Source organism: Tauraco erythrolophus, chromosome 7 (genome assembly GCF_009769465.1).
Source record: "Tauraco erythrolophus isolate bTauEry1 chromosome 7, bTauEry1.pri, whole genome shotgun sequence".
NCBI lineage: Eukaryota > Metazoa > Chordata > Aves > Musophagiformes > Musophagidae > Tauraco > Tauraco erythrolophus.
Genome location: NC_141471.1, coordinates 48,588,038 through 48,614,669, shown reverse-complemented (window position 1 = coordinate 48,614,669; position 26,632 = coordinate 48,588,038). Strand labels below are relative to the sequence as shown.

General features: G+C 40.4%; 2 protein-coding genes across 4 annotated transcripts in view; one reads left to right on the top strand and one right to left on the bottom strand.

Annotated features, from left to right (window-relative positions):
• The first annotated feature begins 85 nt into the window (after positions 1 to 85).
• Positions 86 to 26,632, top strand: part of ACAD11 (acyl-CoA dehydrogenase family member 11) — a 34,159-nt gene continuing 7,612 nt past the window's right edge. For all 3 annotated transcript variants that reach the window (XR_015222272.1, XR_015222271.1, XM_086615085.1), the window contains exons 1-14: positions 86 to 222; positions 2,214 to 2,313; positions 2,549 to 2,674; positions 4,313 to 4,474; positions 4,915 to 5,079; positions 6,680 to 6,827; positions 7,414 to 7,535; positions 8,592 to 8,698; positions 8,824 to 8,947; positions 10,446 to 10,523; positions 10,914 to 11,052; positions 11,167 to 11,274; positions 12,476 to 12,574; positions 26,204 to 26,270. Coding sequence is in view for 1 of the 3 variants with exons in the window: in XM_086615085.1 (XP_086471211.1) it covers positions 86 to 222; positions 2,214 to 2,313; positions 2,549 to 2,674; positions 4,313 to 4,474; positions 4,915 to 5,079; positions 6,680 to 6,827; positions 7,414 to 7,535; positions 8,592 to 8,698; positions 8,824 to 8,947; positions 10,446 to 10,523; positions 10,914 to 11,052; positions 11,167 to 11,274; positions 12,476 to 12,574; positions 26,204 to 26,270 (1,682 nt within the window). In the remaining 2 variants the exon portion in view is untranslated. The remainder of the gene's footprint in view (positions 223 to 2,213; positions 2,314 to 2,548; positions 2,675 to 4,312; positions 4,475 to 4,914; positions 5,080 to 6,679; positions 6,828 to 7,413; positions 7,536 to 8,591; positions 8,699 to 8,823; positions 8,948 to 10,445; positions 10,524 to 10,913; positions 11,053 to 11,166; positions 11,275 to 12,475; positions 12,575 to 26,203; positions 26,271 to 26,632) is intronic.
• Positions 14,342 to 20,134, bottom strand: ACKR4 (atypical chemokine receptor 4). The gene is made up of 2 exons (XM_009978013.2): positions 19,491 to 20,134; positions 14,342 to 16,644 (listed from the first exon to the last, which is right to left on the bottom strand). Exon 2 carries the CDS (start codon positions 16,635 to 16,637, stop codon positions 15,564 to 15,566), a length of 1,074 nt encoding a protein of 357 aa, XP_009976315.1. The 5' UTR covers positions 16,638 to 16,644; positions 19,491 to 20,134; the 3' UTR covers positions 14,342 to 15,563.

The following is a 26,632-nucleotide window of genomic DNA, read 5'->3' as shown; positions in this document are numbered from 1 at the left end:
GGCCGGGCGGGGCGGGGCTCCTCCGCTAGTAGCGTAGCGGCGCGGTGGGACGGTGCGGGGTGTACGCTGTCGGCGCAGTGAGGAGATGGCGGCGGAGCCGGGCACCAGCGAGGTGCGGCGGCAACACCGCTTCAACCAGGGCAGCTTGGAGCGGTACCTCTGCAGCCACCTGCCCGGCTTCCCGCAGCAACCCGCGGGCGCTCTGAGTGTCAGGCAGTACAGGTAAAGAGCGGGCCGCTCTCCTGCCCCGAGACCGCCCGTGAGGGGCGAGCGGCGGCCGCCATGGCTGCTGACACGGGCCGTTCCCGTGGCGCACCCTGAGGCGTGGAGCCCGCGCGTCCGCCCGCGTTGTGCCTCTGCGGGGTGAGGAGAGGGGCTGCGGCTGTGCTCGCTGCCCGGCGGAGCGGTGGGCAGAGTTGGGGCCCTTTGCCCGGGTGATGGCGGGCAGCTGCCTCTGAGGTAACAGCTCGTCCCCTGAACGGCCGGAGAAGTCAAAGTTCGCGGCGGCGGCGAAGGCGACCTTTGGCACGGGCCAACCCTGTGGCTGCAGCTGGCCGTCTGCAGGCAGGTGACATGTTGGGTGGACTTGCTGCTGTCCTCGGAAAAACATGTCTTTGGCCCTCCCTAGTGTGCTCTGTTGAAACACGCGCACAGTTGTTTTATTGCCTACTCATAAATCTCATTTTATCTGATTGACCTTTAATTGCGCAGCAAATAATAAAGTTCAGAAGCACGTACGTGGCTTAAGAAATCAATTTTAAAAGCCTTAGGCAATTGCCAGGTAAGCAAATCCATACGAACAGCGTAACACTGTGCTGAGATTCATGTTAACGCCCTGAGAGCAATGCATTGCACCAGTGAGGTGCTACACCCACGCTCCAAAGCCACTCTTGCACAGAGTGTCTCGTTCATCTCCATTCAGCAAATCAGTGGTGTGGCTATGTGACTTCAAATTGGGAGCAATTCAAAGTTAAGTTATTCTAAAAATAAGTATTAATTCCTTTCTAAACAGGACCTCAGCTGCTTTATCTGCAGCTGTCATTAAGAAACAGTAAACAGTTTTTTATTGTCTTCTGTCGCAAATATAAAACATCCATTGAATTCTCAGCTGTACTCTAATCCTTGTATGTACTTCATTTGAGGAGGCTTTAGGAGGGACCTTAGGAGAGTAGCTAATAATAAAATCTGCTAAAATATTGTCAGTATTTATGCTTTCACTGCTTTGTCTTGCAGTTGCATTTCAAGGCTTCAACCGATCTAAATCTCTGTTGTGCCAGGCAGAGTATTGTCTATGCAGTATACTTGTTAAACTATACTACAGACTATGCTGTAACTATAACTGCCTCAGGGAGAATGGAAATGTCACGGGGAGCATGAGGGCAAAAGTTCACTTGATTTTGATTTTTCTGGAAGTTGTCTAATCTTTTCTTGGACTAGGTCAGAATGTGTCTTAAAAACGATGCAGAGTGAGGAGAGCCAGGCATGTAGATTATTAGCACAGAGCCTTGAGAAAAATAAGGATCAATGAGCTCGATTGGGATATGATGAACAAGGTGTTATGAAGGGTTTAACTAGGTTGTCCTTTTACACATGTATGTGATTGAAATGTCTGATTTCTTTGATTCTTTGTCACTGCAACATTCATTCTTTAAAATTCTACAGTTACTATAGGCAGTGCCTTAAGCATAGCTTGTATGTGATGGTCAGGCTAGTATTGCATTGAGGCTTGGTGCTAGAATCATCAGCTGTTTGGATTCCCTATGGTTATGTTGTTCATAATACAGCTCGTCAACAGACAAATGCAATGAGCTAGTGTGAATTCTGCTCTGTTCGATTTCCTCCAAATCAGAAGGCTTTAACGTTATTATCTCCTGCATACCCTGAAAACATTAATGATGTCTCTCTGGGGAGGAGAGATAAATGCTGTCGCCATTTCACAGGAGAACAAATTGAGTATCTGTGACCTCTCTGTAATGAAAGAAAACATCTTTCTTATAGGTAGGAATAGAACCTCTGACTTCCAATTTTGTAGCTATCACTTGCATCCTTGTAAGACTATATTTGAGAAGAAAAACTTCTTGAGAAAAACCCTTTCCTCTGTCTTGCCATTTTGTTCAGGCCAAATCATAGTGCATTTTGCATCATTTCTGTTAAAAGTTTGCAAATTTGTAAGTACTTGAATTTGTAAGTAATTATAATCTTTCTCTTTGTAGCTCAGGCCAGTCAAATCCAACCTTCTATCTTCAGAAGGGTGGGCAGGCTTATGTGCTCAGAAAGAAGCCCCATGGCCCCCTTTTACCTAGAGCTCACAAGGTGAGAAACATTCTTCATTGAGCTGCAAACACTTTGTATTGCAGGTGGATAAGTCCTGTACATCATGATGCACCACGTTGTTGAGTGTGTCCAGAAATGCAGTGAATTGCTGGATCAATTCCAGTTTTCTGTGCTATGCACATAACTAAACATTTAAGAGGATACATCGTCATTCACTGTACTCAGTTATGTTTGGGAGCTTTTCACTGAACCTGAATTTCTGTGTCTTCTTCAGGTTGATAGAGAATATCGTGTGCAGAAAGCCTTATTTTCAGCTGGATTCCCAGTGCCTGAGCCCCTGTTGTATTGCAGTGATGTTTCTATCATTGGAACAGAATTTTATGTAATGCAGCATGTGCAGGTTGGTCCTCCAATGAAAAAGATTTTTTTCTTCTCCCTACTACAAGCCTTTTTTAAATTGTCTAAAACCTTTCTGTTAGATCTTTATCTAGCATTTAGTAAGTTTTGTGATATAAACATAAATAATCCTCTGACATTTTTAAGAAATGCTAGCTATCAGAGATTCTCACTGATTTCAGCTTCTCCAGGGCTTATTGCCCACTTTGTTGGAATTCTCAGCTCAGTGTTTAACCTCTTGCTCTTTTTCTGAGCTCTCAGAAGGATGTCTTGAAATGAGGCAATATTGCTTCTGTGAAAAGCATACACAAGTCAGCCTATCTATCAAGTTATACTGAATCTTTTGACGTCCTGGGACCTGTTTAGTACTGAGGATAGGAATCTATATACTGTCACCTTTTCTGGAAAACCAAGCAGGATTCCAGCTCAAGCACTAGTTTCAGAAAGAACATGACGTATCTCTGTCTGTGGTCTGTCACTCTGGGGTACTGTAGCTGAGTTGATACTGTTTCTGTTAGATTTGGGTGATTCTGAGAGTAAGTCTTCTGTGTCATGTCTTTTCTTTCCTGTGAGAGGAGGATTTGAATTCGGGCCTCTTCCCTTTCACTGCATCCTACTCCATCATCAGGTTCACTGGGAAATTAGAAACATAGGAGTTTGTGGGCCAGTACCTGGAGATTAAGTTAACCTTCCTACAAAGAACGTGAATCAAGAGTAATAAAATTTAAAAGCTATGAAGAATTTGAAACTATTTTCTTACATTAAAGATGGAGAATTTTTCTGGTTTTGACTAGAACAAAGTGATTCCTTTTTAGGAAACCTTTTTAAGAAATATACTTACCTTTTTAAGGATGTAAATTCTAAGATGAACAGCAGTGTGTTGTTTTTAACAAATACATTCTGTATTTAGAAAACAATCATGGATTTATTGTTTTGAATAAACTATTACACAATACAAAATCTGATTTATAGATTTGTTTTGCAGAATCTTTCAGCAAAAAAGTTCTATTGATGCTTTAGCTGTGTAAATATATTGAAGCTGTCATGCAAACCAGTGAAATTGAGGAACTCAAAGGAGAGGAGAATCTGTTTTTTCTTTTCCAGTCTATTACTGGCAGGGTCAAAATTAAAGGAGAAAATGGAAAACCACACCGATCTTCTAAATGTATTAAACTGCTTATAAGGAGAATGCAAGTGAATTTCTTTGGATTGTTTGCCTCTTTGTATGTACAACCCACCCATTCCCCTCCTCTCCCTGCCTGCCCCCCCATTTCCCCCCAAGGTCTTTGTCGATGTATTTCTGAAAGTTAGCTGTTAGAGACAATGAAGTAACATTCTTTTTCCTACTACTGTCAAACTTCAGGATATCTGAATCGAGTGCTCTAATTCAGACTTTCGTGTACTGAATATATCTCTTTATTTTAATTGCCTTCCAACAGATATCCAGTAAACTAATGATCTGAGATTACTGTGAATTCTTTCATCTGTCCCGGGCAAGGAATAAAATAAATGAAGAAGGATTTTTTGGTTGCACAGGGAGTGTTGGTTTACTGCATCTGTTTTTACTCCTGAAATGTATAGCTTTACTTCTCTTCATCTGATGTGCACATCCCACCCAGTATCTGATTTACGATGTTTCTAGGGTCGCATCTTCCGAAACCTCTCACTGCCTGAAGTGGGCCCAGCAGAGCGTTCAGCTTTGTATATTGCCATGATAGAAACTTTGGCCCTGGTGCACTCCTTTGATTTGCAGTCATTGGGTCTCCAAGGATATGGTAGAGGACCAGGATACTGCAGAAGACAGGTACAGCTTTTAAAAAAATTGTCGTGTTTTGTCAGATCTTTGAAGATTTATTTGTTTTTCAAGCTAAATTGTTAATTATGAATAACTTGTAAAAGTAACCATCATATTTTAGCTATTAAACACCTTCATTTAGTTCAATTATTTGTGCACAGTATAAAGTTACTACTACATTCAGATAATTCTGTAATTCTATACTTGGGGACTGCTATTAATTCCCTTTTGGAATAATATTAGATTTGGACTATGTAAATAGGATTGAAAATAGAGTAGTCTGCATCTTTCGATCTCACAGTTCACGTTTGCAAATACAAAGGTACTGGGTGTGACTGAACTTACAGGTAACATGGTAGTAGTCAAAACCCAAAAGCTTCAGAGTTTTGTGCTCTTGAAAGACTTGTGAATCAGTTGACAAATCTGTTGAAGTGTTTGTATTTCTGTAGGTATCAACTTGGAAAAGACAGTATGATGCAGCTGCTCATACAGACATTCCTGCCATGAACAAGCTGGCTGAGTGGTTAGCAAACAACTTGCCACCTGATGATAATGAAGAAAGACTGGTTCATGGGGACTTTAGAATAGATAACATCATCTTCCACCCAACAGAGGTATTCAAAACATATTTCTACATGTTTAGTAGCATTTGGTCCTCCATTCATTTGTACTCCTGCCATGTAATGGGACACTTCCATGAGTGTTTTAGTGCATGAAACATCTTTGAAGGGAACAGTAGAGAACTTAACTCTTCCCTGTACTCTCTGTATGGTATTTAGGTACCTGATACAGTCCTGGTTTTCATTGCAGGAGCTAGTTACTCAATTTATTCATTAGCTCTTGTCCCTACTTCAAAGTCCAGGAATAAAACATTTTATGTGCATAAATCCTGTTGAATTCAGTGCAGCTTAAGGACATGCTGAATACTTAATTCATTAAGCCACATAAGCATCTCATCCAAAGCCCGTTGAAATCTGTGGTATGGCTTCAATTAACAACCATGGCTTTTGGAACAGGATCTGAAAGTATGATATATGATACTAGAGGAAGCAAAGAAAAATCTGCCAAAGCTACTTAGTTATGGAGCACACATAGATCACAGAGATCCTCATTCATCTTTAGGGAAAAGGAAGAGATTTTTTTCTAGTTTGTGGAAATAAATGTGTGTTACCTGTCTATCGACACAATTGCATTTTCAATATTTTTTCCACGCTAATTGCAGTGTTGTGACCAGAAGATATGCTTGCGGTTTGTGACCAAGACTCTGCACTGCCTGCTTCACAACAAAGCAAAGATCCCAGAGATTCCCATTGTTGTGCATAGACCAGTTGATAGACACTGTTTGTAGGTTTAAACGTGCTGTTTGACTCCTGGAGCAGAGAATCTGTCGGTCTCAGGGACTCTCCCAGCTGTTCCTGATGTAGTTGAAACAATTGACCGAACTGTACATAGTTAATTTTAAATAATCTGTAGAAACTGTTCCTATATGTGCAGGAATGACCATATAGGAAAGTCTTTTGCACATAGTTCAAGTAGCCATGGATCATGAGTAGGCTAGAGGGGTTGTTCAGGATGACAGGCTAGCTGGATTATAAGAACTCATCAGAACGACAGTTTGGGGAGTGTCAGCCCTTCCAGTTGAAGACATCATTGCATGGATGCTTGCAGCAGAGGCTCATGTCACTATCTGGACAGTGACTGACTGTCCCGTTTGAGAAATTCAATTCCCCATGTAAGTGTCAATCTGTGCATAATACTGTGATAAATTAGGGTTTTTTGTGCATGGTCTGTCCATGAGTATCTGTGCAAAAGGGCTGTGCAACGGTATCTCTGTAACAGGACTGGAAACAAATTTGCTACAAAAAAACCCCAGCTGGCAATACTGGTGTTCTCCGGGATATTTTAATTCAATCATATTTTGATTGGGAGAGTTTAGAAATTTCTGACAGGAAGAACACTACTCAAAAACGTAGAATTTAAAACAGATTTTCATTGCAAAAATGCTTGATTTTCTGCCACTATGTGATTGTTAATTTTTGGCAGATCCTTACACAGTGCTAAAAGGAATTGGTTTTCCTGTAGACATGTACAGTGCGTGTTTTTAATTTTAAACACATAGTATCCAAATAAAGCTGTTGAGTATTGAGTTGTGTATTTGTGGATGGAGATAATTTGCCTTCTAGCAGTCACTTGAGGTTTTTATTTTTATTTAAGGCTCGTGTTTTGGCAGTGCTGGACTGGGAACTTTCAACTGCTGGTCATCCTTTAGCAGATTTAGCATATGCCACTCTATTCTACTTTTGGCCTACATCTATTAAGGACTTAGGTCAAGGATCTGTCTTGGGTTTCAAAGACACCATAGGTATGAAACTGTAATCTTTTTGTTGAAATGAATTCTAAGATTGATTTCTATTTGATATGTTACTTTTATAATCAATAATAAAAAGTTAAATTAGTAAGCACATCATTTTGCACTTGAAAAGAACTTTTCCATTATTTTCTTCATTGTAGGTAACATGCTGATAGTGAGGTTTCAGGTAGTCCTGTTTTAGTAAGCTGTGGCTTAGCCACAGATTGCTGCTTCTGTAAAAATTTATTTTGAACCTTTCTTAGAGATAACTAAAGAAGAAAACTAAAATTTAAATGTAGACTTGTCGTTTATTAAAAAAAAGAAAAGGCAAAAAACCCCGCCATGGTGCAATTTATTTCCTAACTGGAGTGGAGGTGAGGAGCAGGAGGAAGTGTTATGCTTATCTGGAATTCTGACAGCTCTTATTTCCTTTTGGCTCTCCATATCACGCTTAGGTCTTGAGAATGATAGATCATGATTTTTACTATGCAAATGGAGTATCTCATAGAGCTGAAAAGCTGTACAAATGTTTGAAGAAGGTGGAAAAAAATCATAGAAAATGTCGACTGTTGTAAAATATTCTGTCATTTTTTTGTAGAAACTCCTTCATTTGAAGAACTGGTTTCCATTTACTGCCGCTGCCGGGGTATTAGCACTACTTTATCCAACATAAATTTTTTCCTTGCTTTGTCATATTTTAAAATGGCAGCAATAGCCCAGGTAATACATTCCCATTTGCTGAAATGTCACATATTTTTATTATGAGTACTTGTAGTTTGGTAATACTTGTTCAAAATATGAACCATATTTAAAAAGTAACTGTAAACATTGTATTTCAGTTTGTTCCTTTAGAAGCCATATTTTAGATGCTTATGACTTAAAACTCTCTAGGATAGGATTTGCTACATAAAGTACATTGTGTTAGATATAGCTGACTTCTTGGGAAAGTAGGCTAAAAAAAGAAGAAAACGTGGATATGTGGATTTTTTCTTATCGATGTTCTAGTACGCAGGCAATTTTGTCGCTACCTTTACGGAATCTCTGGCAAATTTAAATCCTGTATTACAGAGAAACAAAGATCTTAGCAAGTTTCTGCAGCTCTTGTGAAAGTAGATAGCGGGATGGATAAGTAAGATCCTTGTTGGTGCCACCCACGGATGAAAAAGAGTGTGTTGTGAACTCAGCTTATTATGAGCATAGGAGACTAATCTTGAGATGTGATTATAGAAGAAAATAAGTTTATTGATTCATTGTTAACAGAAGTAACTGTGTAATTAGATATTCAGCTATTGTAAGGCATAAGTATATTTTTATGAGTTGCAGCATGAGATCAGCATACCAAATGTGGGATAAGCTACCTGGAATTACTTTGGAGTAAGACTATAGATGTTGGCAGTTAATGTAGTGGAGGATAATAATTATATGTGTGTACTGCTGTCAGCTGGCTTAGGGGACGGGCTGGGCTTGCTTGCAGTATCGTGTGCAGACATATTCTTTCTTTTCCTTCTTTTTTTCTCTACTAATTTTTGTGGTTTTCGTTTAGTTTAGCTGGAGTAGTTGTTTTTCTCTTGTATGCCAAGCATCTCCATTATATCAGAAGCGGATCAAAACTAGTACTAACATATCTCAGTAATACTGGTTTGGATGCATTTTTTTTTCCTATTAAAAATATGTGCATTTAAGTGTTACTTTCGTAGTTGTAGAAATCACTAATCTAAAAAAAGAGACAAGTTGAAGTGCAGAATTATACCATGTATGCCCTTCTTTTGGTTTTAGGGTGTATATGCTAGATCTCTCATTGGAAATGCTTCTGCAGAGAATAGTCATGAATTTGCTAAGATTGTGAAGCCTTTGGCAGAGAGAGGGTTAGAGCTCTCAAAAAGGTAAGAGTGTTCTAAACCACTGGTCAGAGGCAAGGCAAAGCTTTTGAAATGTCTTCATTTATTTAAAAGCCTATATAAGGCTGCTTATATTATTATTTGTTATTGCGTTGAATGTTGTTCTTTAGGTCATTTTTCAGCAGCACAACTGACATCACTTCTGGAGAGTTGTTCCATCAAAGTAGGAAAGGCCAAGAAATTCTGCTGAAGGTCAAGCAGTTCATGAAGCAGCACATATATCCAGCTGAGAAGGTGAAAGCTTTTAGTAAGCCTGTTTATAACTGAGCATTTTATGAGTAGAGTTGTAAAAACACAAAGCTATTTATAGAAGTCACACCCTCTGTCGTGGTTTAGGACCAGCCAGCAACTAAGCACCATGCAGCTGCTCTTTCACTCCTCCCCCCTGCAGTAGGATGAGGAGGAAAATCGGGGAAAAAAGGTAAAATTCGTGAGTTGAGATAAAGGCAGTTTAATAGGATAGCAAAGGAAGAGAAAATAATAATAATAATAAACAACAAAACAAGTGATGCACAGTGCAGTTGCTCACCACCCGCTGAACAATGCCCGGCCTGTCCCTGAGCAGCAATCTCACCACCCCCGGCCAACTGCCCCCAGTTTATATACTGAGCATGACATCATACGGTATGGAGTATCCCATTGGCCAGTTTGGATCAGCTGTTCTGGCTGTGCTTCCTCCCAACATCTTGTGCACTTCCTCACTGGTAGAGAGCATGGGAAGCTGAAACGTCCTTGACTTAGTATAACCATTACTTAGCAACATCTGCAACATCAGTGTGTCATCAACATTATTCTCATACTAAATCCGAAACACAGCACTGTACCAGCTACTAGGAAGAAAATTAACTCTATCCCAGTCAAAACCAGGACACCTTCCTATATTTTTTATCTTTTTTTTTTAAACAGCCTTATTTTCATGGCGTGATGTTTGAGGCATTGCAAAATATTAACAGAGATCATTATAGTCTGTATTAATTTTTTGTTGCAGTATTAAAATGTTTTGTGCATTGTTAATGAAAGCTATGAGTTACTTTTTAAATTTTTTAAAGTTCAGAATTACTCTTTTTAAAAAGAGCTACTTTTTAAAGGTATTTGCCAAAATACCTTTAACAGTAACAAAACCCTAGAACTCTTAACACACTAAACGCAAAGATGCTTAGTTAAAAAATGAAAACTGCTGGTTTTGACCATACCAAGTTGAATGTTTCTGTTCCTTACCTTATTTTCTAAGATATGACTTCTATGAAAAAAACTGTGATTCCATAGTGTATCAATGTAGCCTCATTCCTGAGTATATCTAATACCAGTGAAAGTTTGAAATCGGACAGTGAAATAGTCACAGAGGTCCCTAATTAGTGAAAGGGAAAATAAGACGAAGCAGTTTACTTAGCCTAGGGACATTAGAAATTTTCCACTTAGGAAGCTGGTTCAACTTATAGCCTCATGAAAGCACAGAGGACTTTTGTAGCAGAATTGGGTTTTTCAGCTTTTTGGTTTTGTTTTGTTTTGTTTTTCTTTACAGTCAGGCAGAAGTGAGGAGGACATATTAATCTAAAAGATTAATGCATCGGCCTATCACAGGAGAGGTGGAGAGCAGAAAATCTTGAAATGCAAAGTTTCTTAAAAGTCTATCTGTAACTATTTTTGGGCTCGAAAAGACACCATATTATTACTTGTGTATATTACCTGTGTTCTTAATTTAAACAAGCATCTTTTTAATTATTTCTCAAAGGAAATAATAAAGTACTATGCTGGACTTGGAAATACTGAGGAAAAATGGAAGAAACCACCACAGCTTGAGAGACTGAAGGTATGGGATAATAAATATTCTTAAGCACTCTAGCAGTAAAAGCAACAGGTGGTAACATGAAGCATAAGAAAGTTTGGCGTTTGCTTCTGGAGAAGTTACTCTGTGTGGAAAGAAACAGCATGAGGAGCAGTGTAAGAAAGGGGAGAAGGAAGTGTACAGAAGGAGGTGAGAGATACAAATGAGAAGGAAAAACCAAAAGTGAGTTCTGTGAGGGATATGTCTGAACTTTAAGTCAAAGACTGTACCTAATGAAAATAGCTATTGAAAGAAGACATCAGGTGTATTGGACAGCATGTTAGGCAGGAAAGAAAAAAATGGGCAGCAAGCCAGAACTTAATTTTTTTTTTAAGATTTATTGCTAATGTTTTCCTCTGTTGATTCTTTCAACAGGAAATGGCCAAAGCAGAAGGTCTGTGGAACCTTTTTCTCCCAGATGTCAGTGGTCTTAGCCAGCTTGACTACGCGCTAATAGCTGAGGAGACGGGGAAATGCGTCTTTGCTCCTGAGGTTTTCAACTGTCATGCACCAGGTTAGCAACCCTGTCCCGTAGCTGCAGCACTGAGAGCATTGAAAAGTTGGACATCTTGTGCCTTACAAGTTGTGCGTGTCTCAAGAAGTAAACATGACTGCTGATGTCTTACAGACACTGGAAACATGGAGGTCCTGCACATGTATGGGACTGAAGAGCAAAAGAAAGAGTGGCTGGAGCCTCTCCTAGAAGGGAAGATTAGTTCTTGCTTCTGCATGACAGGTAAATTTGTCTCCAGAAGAAGGTTAGAGGCAATTGGCAGAAATTTCACATGGCATATGCAAAAAGTACAAAACTACAAGTCCTTATGTGTTAATGAATTAATACAGAAATTTTCACTGTATCTGTGAATGTGTTTGAATATGGAATCATGTGTGAGGTGTGAGTGCAAAGTGAAGCATCCTTGCTGCCCTTCCCCAGTAGTTACCATCTTTCGTGGTTACAATAATTAGTATTTGCTTTCCATGTACTATCAATTTATTTTTAGTACTAGTAAAATACATTTTATCGTACCTAACAGATTTACACTAGAACTTATCCTTTTTTGTAATGTGCTTTGGAGTTCTCAAGAAACATACATGTAGGTACAAGTATGATTATTGTGATTAAAATTGTGTAGTTTTGCATTATGTCATAGGTAGAGGTTTTAAGACATAACCTGAAAATAATTTGCAAAACATATGATGCACTTGCTTTGTGTCTGTAGCTCAGCATTATATCCATTTTTGCTCTTGAAAGCTTGCAGGATTCAGTATCTACGGAAGGCCTGGCTGTTGATTTAGGAAAGTAGCTTTTGAATATGTGATGTCAGAATCTCGATCGTTCTGTGTCAGCAGGAGTTGAGAGAACTTAGTCTTGTGGAGCTGAACTCTTATTTTGCAAATTCTATTCACTGTGTTTGCCAAGAGGAGAGATGCTTATGCTTTAAAGATGGTGGCCTATAAAAGAAGTTAAGGATGAAAGGAGAGAGGAAGAATCTTTCCTGTTCCAAACAATAATTGATGACATTTTGCTGGCAACTGCTTTGTGTAACCTATTTCATAAACGATCACAAAAGTAGTTTTAATCTTTTTATTTTCACTTGAGAAGAGCCTAAGGCAAAAAAAGGCTGAGGAGAGATATGACTATTATCTGTAAGTGCATTGGAAGGGGGAAGGATTTAAAAACATCGGGGAAGGAAGAAGGCTGTTGCCTATAAAGTGTAGTCTGAGCCCAAGAAGTTTAAACTGGCTATGAATAACAGGTTGTTAGAAAATAGAAAGCCTTTGACCACCAGCAGAGCGAGGTTCTGAAAACAGCTTTTCTATTGGGAGCAAAACAGTGTTACTGTCCATATAGTATATCTAGATCCCTATATTTGTGGTGGTAGTAGTATCTGTATATTTAATCCAGTGATTTGTTTTTTTTTTTTTCTTTAACACAGAACCTGATGTGGCTTCAAGTGATGCCACCAATATGCAATGCAGCATTGAGCGAGATGGAAAAAGTTATGTGATCAATGGCAAGAAGTGGTGGAGCAGTGGTAAGTATGGGAACCCTAAATAAGAATGCCTGAGTCTAAAATTCTTTCCAAGAACTGATAAAACAAAAGTATTTGTGCTCCATTTCTGAGATGGAGAATTGTCTCTTCTTGGGAAAAAGCAATAGAATCTAAAACAACGTAAAGAGCTGAATCAAGCTTTTGTTCTATAAAGTCCAAGACTCGAATCCAGTTTGGGGTTTTGGGCTCTTTTTGGGACCTCTGAATTTCGTTCACAGAATGAATGCAACTATTGTTCTTTAAACGTTACCTCTTTCCATCAGGTAACTTACATGTTTATGGCCATAGCCTTTAAACTGTGTTTTTATGAAGCTGTCTTTGGCAGCTTGTGTGTGAAGTTTGAGAATCCTGTCTTGTTACAGTAAAATTTGGCTGCTTTTTAAACCAGCCTGTGATGCTATTGGACTGACTCTTACAGGTAACTTTCTTATACTGTGCTTCCCAGAAAAATCGATTAATTAAACTGTAAGTGGTAAACGTCTTGATATCATAGTACCATTACTTTTTTACTGAAACATGCATGACAACAACTGGAAAGTCATCATTGCCTGGGAGTTTGGAAGCCAATTACATAAACTGAGTTGCTAACTGGAGTGAAACCTGAATGTTGTATGGCAGCTACCAACTGATGTGTGCTTGTGCAATACCTAGACACACCAGAAGATAGCGGTCGCTCTCTTTTCTAGTACTGCAAAACCGGCAGCAAAAGAAGGCTTGGTCGCTTGTCCCTTGACCTGAGAGTGTCACGGAACTGCTGGCTGCTACCTTTGTTCTGGCTCAGCGCCTCCCAACGGTGCACTGCGGTTCCTAAGGAAGTAATGAGAAAGTTTGTAGGTGGTCACACGCACAAAATGTTATTCATAAAATTAGTTACGTCAGTTATGAAAAGGAGAGTAAACATAAGAGAGTAAGCATATTTGGTTTGACTTATTTCTGATAAAAATAATTAGGACAGTCAGATTTGCATAAAGACAGACACACGAAAGGCACTGCAATTACAGGAAGTTTGAGAATCATATACATGCAGCTCTGTCTTAGAGTCTCCTTTTCTGCCAAGTTGTTGGGTTTTTTGCTTGATTGTTTGTTTTGTTTGTTGTTGTTTTTTTTCTGTTTGTTTGGATGGTTTGTTTTGGTTTGTTTGTTTGTTTTGCTTTGTTCTGGTTTGTTTTTTACTTTGAGTGGAACATTAGGATCTTGGATGTTTGAGAATTCCAGAAGCCTGACAGTCTGGTCAGAATGTCACTCTGGGTGCAACTACTCTGAAGACAGATCATAAATCACACATGCAAGGAATCTGTTGCTTTGTGGAAGAACTGAAGCTTCTTACCATGCTCTGTAAGGGTGCTTTGCACATCTACAGTAAATCCAGTATGGCTTAAACATGTCAGATTTATGGTGTATGTGTAGACCATGTGTCAAGCACTTCTGCCTTATCTGTTTATGCCCTAGTATTTCTTAAAATACTTGGCAGAAGTTCTGTTAAGCTTTTGTCATCCAGAGAGAAGAGGATTGTATCTTGTTTATGCTACTGTTGTTTCTTGTCTGTCATTTTAGAGCTTTTCCTTCCACTTCATAACTGTTTAACTAGGAACAATGTCTGAACAATGAGAGATTCTTGTTGGCTTTCCTAAGCTGTAGATCAGGCATTTTGTCAGAGCCCCTGGGATGTTTGAAGGCTGGGGCAGTATGCTGCAATACCACATTTTCATTTTGAAAGCTAATTGGAATATTGGAAAATATTCAGTCAGTATATTGGAAATGCTTCCAGAGAGCCATGGAAAACTGCTGTTTTCCTGGAATCTTCGCCAGCACTGTGACAGGGGACAGCTTTGGTACCTCCCCGTGGAAAAGCTGTAAATCCCACCAACCATGAGCTCCATACGGAGTCAGAACCTCCCTCATTGATCAAGCGAGGCCTCCAGCCTTTGCTGGTGAACAAATGCCTATGATGAGAGATGTCAATACCTACTAAAAGAAAACAAACATTAAGATACGAATAAATGACAACCAGTGCACTTTCTGTATTCTTTGATTTAATTTTATCTCCACATATTTTAGCAAATACAGTTATTTCAATGTTTGATTCATTTTACAAATTCTGTCTAGAAATTCCAGGCCCTGTATCTGAAGATTAACTTACTTTTTCTTACATTTCTGCTAATGCTTTAACTGCACTACTTTGGCATTTACATTTGACATGACATTTACAGAGAGCTAGAATGTGCCTCTCGCAGGGCGCTGGGCTTGTTGAAGTTTAGGGTGACCAGAAAAGGAGAGCTGAAGGTCATTTTTGATAGTTAAAGAGAAGGAGTTACTGATTTTTGTAGAGGATGGTGGTAGTGTTGTACATGAGTGGAAGCACACAGAGAATGGCTTTTCCCCTCCTCCCATCCCCCCTATCAGTTCTCAGCCATGAACTGATACCTCATTTCAAGCTGCAAGGATATCTGTGGAATGACAGCTGAGGAAAAAAAAATGGAACTGACTTATTAGGGAAATGTTTCAAAGTTTTACAAAACAGTTGGAGAAACACAAGATTATTAGCTTTTGGTACAAAAGTTCCTGTATTGCTGTTTTATTGCCAATGGTTTCTTCTTCTGTTCTAGTTAGATGTTTAGACATGTACAGATTTTTCATTACGCTGCTATTTAATTACCTAGTACTGTGACACTTTTACATTTAAATCTTGGGGTTTTTTTAGGTGTTTGGGTTTTGTTGTGGTTTTGGGGGGTTTGTTTGGTTTGATTTTTTTAGTAAGTATCTCTAGTTGTTTCTAGGAATTTGAGTATTTAGTTCTCACCTGATGCTTAATTTCAGTCAACATGTTCCACTTTGCACTGTGGTGTCTTGGCTAGTCTGCAGGTTCAGAAATTAATCTGGAAGTTGACTGGCAGAGAGCTGCTGAAACAATACCCCCAGAATTAGTAAATAATTCCCTTGGTTATATAAGATAATGAAAGCAATGGAGAGTCTATATAGTGAAACTAATTGTTTCTTCAGTATGGTCTTCATAAGTCATAGAGATTTCTTCAGGTCTTCCATTCTGTTGTTGTCTTCTCCAGTATCCATAATTCTTTGCGATTTTCATAATATGCATTTTAAAAGAGGCACCCAGAAAGGCGTAGAGAAGAGGGTTCAGGCAGGTGTGAAACAAAGCTATGCTCTTGGTGACCTGGAGTGCAACGTCTATGGTTTTACTTGCATGACAGTCAGTAATCAACACGTAGATGGTATCTATGGCTCGCCAGAACTTAACAATGTTGTAAGGTAGCTGAGTAATAATGAAAGTAGCCACTACTGCCAGCAGAACCATGAAAGGTCTTGATTTTTTAGCGTTTGCAGATCTGAAGATTGCTCGAGCAGTAGCTGAATAGCAGATCAGCATTACTAGGAAAGGAAGCAGAAATTCCAGGATAATTTCCAGGATTTGAATGGTTGCTTTTAAGAGTGTTTCCATGTTCATTGGGAATACAGGAAGGCATTCATTCCTGTCATTATGTTTCTTGACTTGGTTAAATATCAGTTCGGGGATACAGAGGAAAATGGCAGACAGCCAGACACAGAGGCAGGTAATGCTACAGTGTTGACGAATTCTTCTATGACCCTGGGCTTCAGAAGTGGCCTTGTATCTGTCCACACTGATACAGGCCAGGAACAGCATGCTAGAGCTGAAATTCATGGTGTACAGAGAAGAAGCGAGCTTGCACATTGAGTTTCCAAGTTCCCATCCCTGCACTGCATTTGCAGCCCAAAAAGGGAGTGTAAAAAGCAAGAGCAAGTCAGCAATGGCTAGATGCATGATGTACACATCCGTCTTAGTCTTGGGTTTCTTGCAGTAGGCATAAATTGCGACCACTAACGAATTTCCAGCGACTCCAACGGTGAAAGCCAATGCATAGAACACAGGAAGGAATAATTTACTGAAATTCCTCACATCACTTTTTTCACAGAGAAGCTCGTATGTATGGTAATCTATAACAGAGTTGAGATCATCCTCCTCGTCCTCAATCCAGTAATCAGTTGAGTTATTCATATCCCAGCCCATGGCAAAGCTGCAAGACACAAAAAAAAAGCAGGGAGAGGGAACGCCAAAGAAGTAATACTGGCTTTAAGTTTTTAAAACTTGTTGAAACTTAAAATCCTTGCTCAGCGTTGCTTATACATCTCAAGTTTAAAGAAGTTGCATATAGAGAATACATTTGTAAGTAATCAGAGTAGAGCTAGACAGTGATGGAGGCAGAACAGACCGTCTCAAATTCTCACATGAAATGGGGTAACTGATACATCCATAGTAGTGAAACAGATTCAACTGAGATGTTTTCATTAGCCTCAGTGTTTGAGTTTGCAGGATGCTTGGAGTGCACCTCATTGGTTTCTATGTTTCGGTTGAGGAGACGTCATTGCTTAAACTGCTCTGACTCAGTTATGTTTGACAGTATTCCATTGCAAAATAAATTTGTCTTTGCCTTTATAGGGTTGAACTTACACCGTCCTCTTTACAGCCTCTGCAAAGCAAAGGAGTACCAGGTGAAGGCTGTAAATGCTGTTATAATAGAGTGGATAAGGAATACTAACAGGTTAAAGCTGAGAGGCAAGCAGTAGTATTCTGTGCCTACTATCATAATTTTGGCAAATTTGGGACATAAGTATAACACAGGGAGAATGTGCTTGCTTGTTTCTCAGGCACAGGTATATGTGCCCGTTACGTAAAGCACAGCAGTGGGGTCAGTTGCTGAAAAGCAGTGGAACGGGCTTAGTTTAGTCTCCATCGCACGCAGCGAGCCACGTGGATTTTCTTACAGAATCAAGTTGCTGCGGGTACGCTGCATCTTACAGCTGGACACTTCTCAGGATGTTAGGACAGAAAAGAATCTTATCACATACAAAAGTGCCCGCAACTACCCAAACAGCTCAGAAGCTCTGCTGTTTTTTCAAGTACTATCTCATGACAGATTTACTCCCTAAACACTAAGGCTGTATTCTCACGGCCAGCTTAGGGTTGAAGTTTGAGTGTTTGTATCTTCAGACTGTGTCTTAAGTAAGTCATGTCCTACAGTGTTTTCTTCTTTTCCTGTAATTGTGCTCATCATTGATTAATTTGCTGAAATTCTTTCTATGGTGAACTACAGTCCTACAGTGCCCTGTTTTCTTGAAATAAATGGGCTTAAGATTTCTTAACAACAGTAGCAAAAAGTAGCTGAGAATGAAAAACATATTCTCCTTTCTTATCGTCTGCAGTGTTTTGGAATTTGAGTCCAATGATACTGAAAGCAGATTCTTATCTGATCTTCTGCCCCAGAGCTTTTTCAAGCTTGAAAAACTCCAAATACCATTTCTAGTTTTTAGACAAGGGTTTAAATGCAGGGTTGCCAACCTTTATTAGAAACAGTATCTCTTAACATTTTTTTTAAATGTATTCTGTCTATCAGGAAAAATAAGCTACTGATTGATCTCATATTCAAGGGTGCAGACCAATTAAATAGAAAGAAATTAATATTTTTCTTTTTTTGCTTGATTTTTTTTTTCCGTGAATCTGCTATCTTAAATTTTTTCAAAAGTGTATTAGTTAGAAATTAACTATTTGGTTTGACTTCATCCTTAATGTCTGTGTTGCATCATTTTGTTAACATTTCAAAACACTTCCTGTTCAACTTTAAACAATGGTTGCTCTTATTTTAAATCTTGTAATCTGTCATTTACTATTGCCTAAATGAAGCATGCAGAATGGAAAGATACAGTAATTCTATTTATTAGCTCAGCAAGGGACGTCTGTTCTGTGCCTAACAAGCTGTGTTAGCAGGACTTTTCAGCAAGGGTAATCTTTTGCAGCTTTGTAGCTCTTTGAGGAGAGATTCAGACACCAGCAGCAAATGTATCTTCTTTTAATAGAAGAGAAACTGCTGCAGGGAGAGTTTAATCCACTTAGCCAAGATTAGAAGAAAATTAAAAGTTAAACTGAACAGATTCGGTTGTGATCTAAAACGCTTATTACAGAACCCATCTGGGAATGCTTAATCCAATTGGATCACTGGCAAATTTGCCTGAAAGCAAATCAATAAACATTTCAGTGCAAACTTCAGGAAGTCTGTGTATCACAAAGCGGTTTGGCTGTGACGAGGAATGCGCTCTGCTGCCTGATACGCTTTTGGCTGACCCGAGTTCTTGACAGAAACAAAGCTATCTAAAATCCAACAGTTGGTATTTCTCCCTTAAAAACACAGTTGTGTTTTGGCTAACGTACCTATCTGAATATGTCATTCCTGTTAATGTTTCTCAGGCACACGTATACATGCCCGTTACGTAAAGCAGAGCAGTCCCGTGGGAGTCAGTTGCTGAACAATGCTGAACAGGCTTAGTTTAGTCTTCATCCCACACAGCGAGCTGCCTTATGCCCACGTGGAATTTCTTACAGAACCAAACTGCTGTGGGTACACTGCATCTTACAGCTGGAGACTTCTCAGCGTGTTGTCCACAGAAAGGAATCTTACCACATACAAAAGTGCCCACGAGTACGCAAAGAGTTCAGAACTTTCCAAGTTCTGATTTCTAGGAAGCAAATAGACAGCTTTGCATGTTTTCTTGCAGAGTTATTCCAGCCTTCCATGTAGATACAAATTCAGTGTTTCTGTGTGTTTAAACTTGACATGGGATTGTCTGAATGCATATTGAATGAAGTTAATATCTTCAGTTTAAACTGATTTTTTTTCTTTAATTAATTAAGCAGTATTCTGTTCTTCTACTGAACAAATCTAATTTTAAGACTGGAAATAAGCATGTGCCTTTGTGAAATGATGCCTGTGTAAAGCCAACTTATCTAAGAGTAAATCCTAGCACTTCTGTATGTAAGAAAGATATCACACTTAGTATACAAAGCAGTAAATATTAAAATAAAACTAACCTTTTGTCAGCAGACTAGTAGCAGGTACTGCAAGTGAGATGTGCTTCAGTGAAATGATCTGAATTGGTCTGACACATTGCATTTTGTTTTCAAGCACCACACCCTCATCTGGAAGTCTGTTGCACTTTCATTTTGATTTGCCAGTTTCAAGGAAAAAATAAACAAAAATCCTGCTTTCCTGGAACCTCTTCTCGTGTTGAACACGTACGTTTCCTACATTCCTCCCTGTTCCAGCCAGAATGCGAGTGTTCTTTGGAAGGTCAAGACTCTTTTACTGTTTCACCATTGTTTGTTTTATTCCTGAAGGTCTGATTATATTTTTTTTACATAATTAAAAGGCTTTTATGAAATCACACATTTAAAATTTGAAAAGGAAAGAAAGAGAGGGAGATTTGTCTAGGGCAGAGTTATCTGCAGGGCATCACTGTATTCTTTCCTCGGGACACTACTGTACTTTTGATGGCTGCCTATACAAGGTTTTCAGGGATCCTTCTATCCCCTTTTAAAATAACTTTTTAGGGGATACAATAGAAAGATGAGTTTGCATTTTGTAAGACGGAGGATGTTGTTCTTTCAGTATGTGATACAGAACAAAACCAGGAAGATGATAGGGAAAAGATGTAAAAGTAAGTGGTAAATTGTCAACCAGGGTAGAATAGTCCTGCACCCTGGGGGAGAGTTCTCAGGGACTTGAACGTTACCAGTCAGACTCGTAATCGAGTGAGTGTTTGATAATATTTCTATGGAAACTGCAAGGCGGGCAGATACTGTAGAAGAAAAATTAAAAGATGCTATTCCATTCATGAGGTTTCTACTTGCAGTGTGCTGTCTGAATTATAAAGAGTCAATACTTTTACAGGAAAGGGAAGATGGAGAAGTTCTGCAGTTTACATGCAGACATTAGTATTTCTGCACTGAGACATGGACTTAACCTCTGCTAAGAATTCCTAAAATGACTGGATCTTGCTTAAATTTCCATATTTACAGCTTCAAATTGGTCTGTTGTGCAAGAGGAGCCTTTCATGATCTTCCAGAGCTTTTATTTTGAGTTATCCTGTATCCTGTAGCAGTGTAATGAGTTTCAGTAAGTGCAATATTGATGCCAAGCAAGAGAGAGAGAGATTGAGCAAACGAGAGGTCAGGTTTTACTTTTTGGCACACTGGCTAAATTGACACACCTGCCATGGCTGGATTAACCATCTGTCTGTGGTTCTGTTTTGGAATATGTTTTTCAAAATGGGCAGCTAAGAATGTAACAGGCAGATGTTTTCCACATGCTTCTAGCTTGATTTGCATTCACAACGAGAAGGAAAAACAAGTTGGGAAAAGAAGTGGAGTTTAAAGAAAGAGTGCTGCAATATTTGTGTGTATTTCAGCAATGTTTTCATCTTGAGTTATCGCAGCTCTTCACTGGTGTTCTTCACAGTGGCAGATAAGACATTTGGGCTGCTTCCAGCATGTCTGCTGCTCTCAAGTTGTGTCGTTGCTTAGAGGCCTGAGCTATATCTCTTCAAAATAAGTGAACCTCTCACTTCTGAATGGGCTTTGTCTCAATATGGTCCTTCATAAGATAGAGTAGTCAGGGTAGAACTGAGAAAGCTCCCAGGGAAGTATCTCCATGTGTTGCCTGCAGAAAAGACAGTTGTGTTACCAGTGCCTGAGAGGTCCTGGAGGCAGGTTGTAGGAAGGCAGTTCATGTAGATCCTGTGCTGTTTCTTACAGTGATTCAGCTTTTTGTAACTTTGCAGGGTGCAGGGAGGACAGAACCTTGCAGTCAGGGTACAGGAATAATGTCATGTGATACTAGATTTCAGTAGGGCCCTATAGGCTCAAAAATAGCAAAAACTATTTAATAAGAGCGAATGCCAAACGGCAATGGATCTCGTATAACTGAGAAGCGTTTATGGCTGTGTAAAAGTGGGATGAAGGTGAAATGTTGTTGAGAGCAGCTCTTCTCACTGGCTTCATTGGAGACTCTGAGCTCCAGCTGGGAATGACTAGCAGCCGCATTCAGCGGCAGGACTGCACGGTCCTTGCTGGTTAGCTGCAGAGCTCCAGTATTGTCTCTGTCTTTACTGGTTGTAGCCAGTTTGCTCGCAGCTACATTATAATCTTTACCATACGTGAACCAGATGCCCAGCAGTGTTGTCTGGAGAAGATGAGATAAAACTATGGAATACGTTGTGCTAGAGGATAGAAATTATTGCAGGCTCCTGGGGGGGATCCCTTTTTCTCCATTAGAAGATCCCCATATTAAAACAATCAATACCTTGCAGCTGTCCACCCTGCTCAGTCCAGTTTCTTCTTGCAGGATAGTCCAGAACATGCTTTTATCAGTGCCTTTCTAGGAAGCTGCCAAGTCTGTAACGTTACTACAGACCCCTGATCTTTAGCAGCGAGGCAACCCACCCGGCTCACCAGGGCAGCAGTCAGCATGGCACGAGTCAGAGGTATGCTGGACTTTAGAGTAGCAGATTATCTTGCCTTAGTCATCTTGGCCAAAATTTTGAAGACTGGACACTGAAAAATAGATAACTAGATTGCAAGAATTAAGTGCTATTGGCTTCTGAAACGAGGTTGTGATAGTTTGATGTGTGGGGGGGTGTTCTGGTGGCAGGGGAGGGGATTTGCTCCCTGTGCCACCAGATCTGAGTCCCATCCCCCCCGGGGGAGGTTGAGCCAAGGCGGCGCCTCTGCGAATTGCCCTATTTAAGTTGGGACAAAGGGGCGGGAAAGGGCTTTTTGCTCAGGAGCGAGGAGAGAGCAGGAGGGCGCTGCCCTCGCTCCCGGCTCCCGGCCGAGCGGCCGCTCGGGCCCGGGCCGGCGCCATGTGCTCAAGATGGCGCCGGGGAGCCGCATGGGGGGGCTCGGGAAGCGCCCCGCTCCCGGGGTGCCTGCCGGGCCGAGCTCCCCTAGAGAGGATTAATATCTAAGAGAAGACAACCACAACGACCGGGTCAGCAAAGATGGAGCAGGAGGAGGTGTGCTGGAGCTGAGGCTTCCCTTGCAAATCGGTGTGAGATGGCAGGCGGCCCCCCTGCAGCCAGGGTGTACTCGGCGGAGCAGCGACCCACTCGTGGCCTGTGGAGAAACCCACGTCGGGAAGGAGATGCCTGAGCCCAGGAGAGGTCGTGGAGCAGGGGATGCGCGACCAGGTACTGTTGATAATGGGGCATGGAATGCACGACGAGGTCATGGAGGCATCTGGAGACCGTGGGACGACCCACGCTAACGCGAGTGGCAGCAGCTCCCTAAGAGGCTGAGACTGGTAAAGCCCGAACTGGTGCGATCCATGGGGAGGATTGCAATCCTGCGGGCAGGACTTACTTTGGAAAAGTTTGGGGACTTTTTCTTTGTGAGTAGGGGATCCACCGAAGCAAGGGAAAAATGGTGTAAAGACTCCTCCTCCTTTAAGAAAGGAGCGGCAGTGAACAACATGGATGAACTGACCTGTACTCCCCCATTCCCTGTCTCCCTGCGCCGCTGGGGGGAAGGCAGAGCCAGGAACGAAAGGAAAATAGGGGGTGGGGAGGTGTTGTTTTAAGATCGGGCCTTGTTTTCTCTTTCTCCTCTCAAGTAACCGGTTTCGTTCCCCTTTTGTCTTTTGTTTAGTAACTGTTAATAAATTGTTTTTGTTTTTATGAAGAAAGCCTGAGTCATGTTTTGCCCGAGACCATGCTTGGTTAGTGGGTGCTCCTTTTCGGTTCTTGTCTCGACCCTCAGTCCAAAAAAAACCACGACAGAGGTTTATGGCAGCTTCTTTAACTGAAGCTTGTACTGTCCATATTTAGTTCTCTCCACCAGAAAGAACCTGTGTAAGCTGATTGTGAGAAGGTCAGTAATCTTAAGCATATTACACCCCCAGTAGCAAAGATTAGGCTTCTAATAGGATTGTGATCAACCCTCTAAGCACATTTTAAAATGTTGTTGCCTTTGCCTATGTGGGTGCAATGGAGAGTTAAAAAACGTAACATTAAACGTAACGTTAAACTTGCGATGTTTCCCAATGTAGCAACAAAGTATTTTAAAAGTTTTGGACAGGTTGTGCAGACATATATGTGAAAAAGCTTATTTAAAAGCTTATCAATATGGAAATATGCTTAAAACTGACCTTCTAAAATCTCTGTTCTTTCAATCGAGAGTTTCTTGCAAAACTACTTCTAACTCCTGCCAAAATGACAGGCTTCTCTGACTCTTCCTTCCATCCTCCAGCAGCTTCTTTGAGTTCTGTAAGTAATGTAAAAATGCTATTTAGAAATGAGGGATTTATTCCATCCAGGCAGGTCTGCATTTCTTCCAAAGCACTGGAGTCTTTCATTCCATTAGACCAGAACTACTTTCTGGCATTTATGGGTCAAAGTTGCATGAAATTTGTTTTGGGTTTCCAGAACTTCAAACTCTAAGGAGTAGAAAGGCCAGGAATCTGCCTGCCTTTGCTGTGTTCTGATAGGAAAAAGTACATATCAAACAGAGGTATTCGTTTGCCTTCCAGAAACTTGTACTAATGATTTAGAACGTCTAACCAGATGTCTAGTTCTCAGTGAACTCCTCACTAAGTTCAATATGAAAGCTTCTTCTGGTTTTTTTTTGTTGTGTTTTTTTTTCATATAACTTGATGACATTTGCCTTTTTTTGAAGCAGGGATATGACTTGAAGATTGTTTACAAAACAGTTTTTGTAGAGATTCCAGAAAGTCAAAATATCTTTTGTTGTAAACCTCACGCCAAGCTAAACGTGGCTTAGAAAATACCACTTGTGCAATTCTTTACCTTCTGTGGAAAAGGAGGAGCACCAAATACCTCTTAAGAGGAGTATAGCATTTCTCTTTGCAGCGTGGTACATTGCAAAGCATATCTTGTGTTATTTTGGAGCTGGTCACCCGCTTGTTGCAGTTGCCTGAATGAGCCAGCTGTTTGAGATCTGCCTTTTTGTTTTACTGAGCTGATTTAGGGCCCCTCGCTACAAGAAAGACATTGAGGTGCTGGAGTGTATCCAAAGAAGGGCCACAAAGCTGGTGAGGGGTCTAGAGCACAAGTCTTAGGAGGAGCAGCTGAGGGGACTGGGATTGTTTAGCCTGGAGAAAAGGAGGTTCAGGGGAGACCTTATTGCTCTCAACAACTATGTGAAAGGAGGTTGTAGTGAGGTGGATGTTGGTCTCTTCTCCCAAGTAACAAGCGATAAGACAAGAGGAAATGGCCTCCAGTTGTGTCAGGGAGGTTTAGATGGGATATTGGGAAACAATTCTTCACCGAAAGGGTTGTCAAGCATTGGAACAGGCTGCCCAGGGAAATGGTTGAGTCCCCATCTCTGGAGGTATTTAAAAGACATGTAGATGTGGTGCCTGGGGACATGGATTAATGGTGGACTTAGCAGTGTTAGCTTAATGGTTGGACTCGATGATCTCCAAGGTCTTTTCCGACCTAAAAAACTCTAGGATTCTGAGATTCTCTTACTCCCTAGATTTTCACTCAGATGTTTTAGCTTGTTAGCATCGTACAGCTCAGGGGCCACAAATATAACCCAGCTTTAAAAACAATGTATTGAATAGCATATTGCAAAAGAGGAAAGTAAACAGCCAGCAGTCTGGCCCTCAAAACAGACATTGTTTATCAGAACGAAGTAAATCTCATCGCACTTCCTGGCCATCACAGTGGCTGTTCTTAGGAGGAAGTAGCTCAGCTCAAAGGCAAGTGGTTGTATTGTTTAGACCAGAGGTTCCCAAACCTTGTAATAACAACTGCCAGAGAAGTTAAAAAGTCATCTTTGTTTCTGACCTCAAAGCAAACCATGTTGGTACAGATCAGATCTCTGTGAAGCTTGTCATCTGCATTGAGATAGCAATAAAAAATTTACTGATTGTTACATACGTCAGGTATAATCCTGGCCCCTTTTCCCTGGCTTCATTGTCTGTGTGAGACTTAGGAATGAGAGCATGCTTTGGTACCAAGAAACCTTTAAAGAAAAAGGTAGTGAGGATTAAGGCTCTTAGAAATAAGATGCCGTTTTAATTAACAGTAGGATCTTCATTAGGACTTGTAGGATTAAAATGCAAGGTTTACGCTACAAACACTCATCTCAAATATGTTGTCAATGGCTTGAAATGCTTGCGGATTATTTTCAGGTAACGATTTCCACTCAGATCTTTCTTTGAAGTGCAAACTAAAATCACTTGCGTAAAGGGGGAAAAAACTTTCATTCCACAGAAGTTAAGTTAAGTAGTAGCAAACTCACCCTAGTAACCCTCTGATGGGCTTATATGCATAATTTGGTTATAACGTGATCGACATTTCATTCCGACGTAGATCTGCCTTGATAATTTTAAGTTCTACTTTTGAAATGGCAGGTTCTCACCTGGAGACGTGCTTTTGTATTATTTCTTTGCTTATTTGTAACAGAGACAGCAGTAATTAGATTCCATTTCAAGTACCTTCTTGCTCGCTTTTCATGGGAATAAGTGATGGAGCTGGATCCTGGAGGCTTTGGAGGCTTTCCATTGTTCCCCTCCCCACAAGTCAACTCCCTTTTGCATGTTGAGCAATAAGATGTATTTTGTTTCATTCTGATTACTCAGAGAATAAACACAGTAGATTGCATGCTTTTGCTCCTGTATCATGAAAGAAAGGGAGTAAGATTTATCCTCATGAAACTTTGTTTGATTCTATGTTTAGATTTTTTATATTGAAAACTATTTTTGTATTTGTGACTTTTGCAAGGTGCTGGAAACCCGAATTGCAAAGTTGCAATTGTAATGGGCAAAACCAAAACCTCCTCAGCATCCAGGTAAGGATTCCTAGGAGATTCAAAGAGTGACCTAAAACTTCTTTCCTGGAGGAGTCACTGCTTGCAAAAATTTTGTTAAGTGAAATACCATTAATTGCCTTGATCAGCTGCATGTGCTTGTGAATTACAGGGGAGTTTTAGCACCTGTGCATGCGTCTGTTCAGAGAAAAAAGGTGCTGACCAAGCTCCTGTTTGGCTGGCAGCTGCTGATGACAGAAGCCTCCCAACCTTTTTGCTGTCACCAGCTTGCATCCCATGCTCCCCCACTCCATGGCACTAGCTCTAGTGTTCCTGCAACTGTGATGAATTGCATCAGGAAATTTTTTGAGGTTCACTTCTGTCGGAGTCATATTAGTTTTAGT

Bases quoted from the DNA above. Each gene is read 5' to 3' on its own strand.
- ACKR4 (XM_009978013.2), bottom strand. From the start codon at position 16,637: ATGGGCTGGGATATGAATAACTCAACTGATTACTGGATTGAGGACGAG.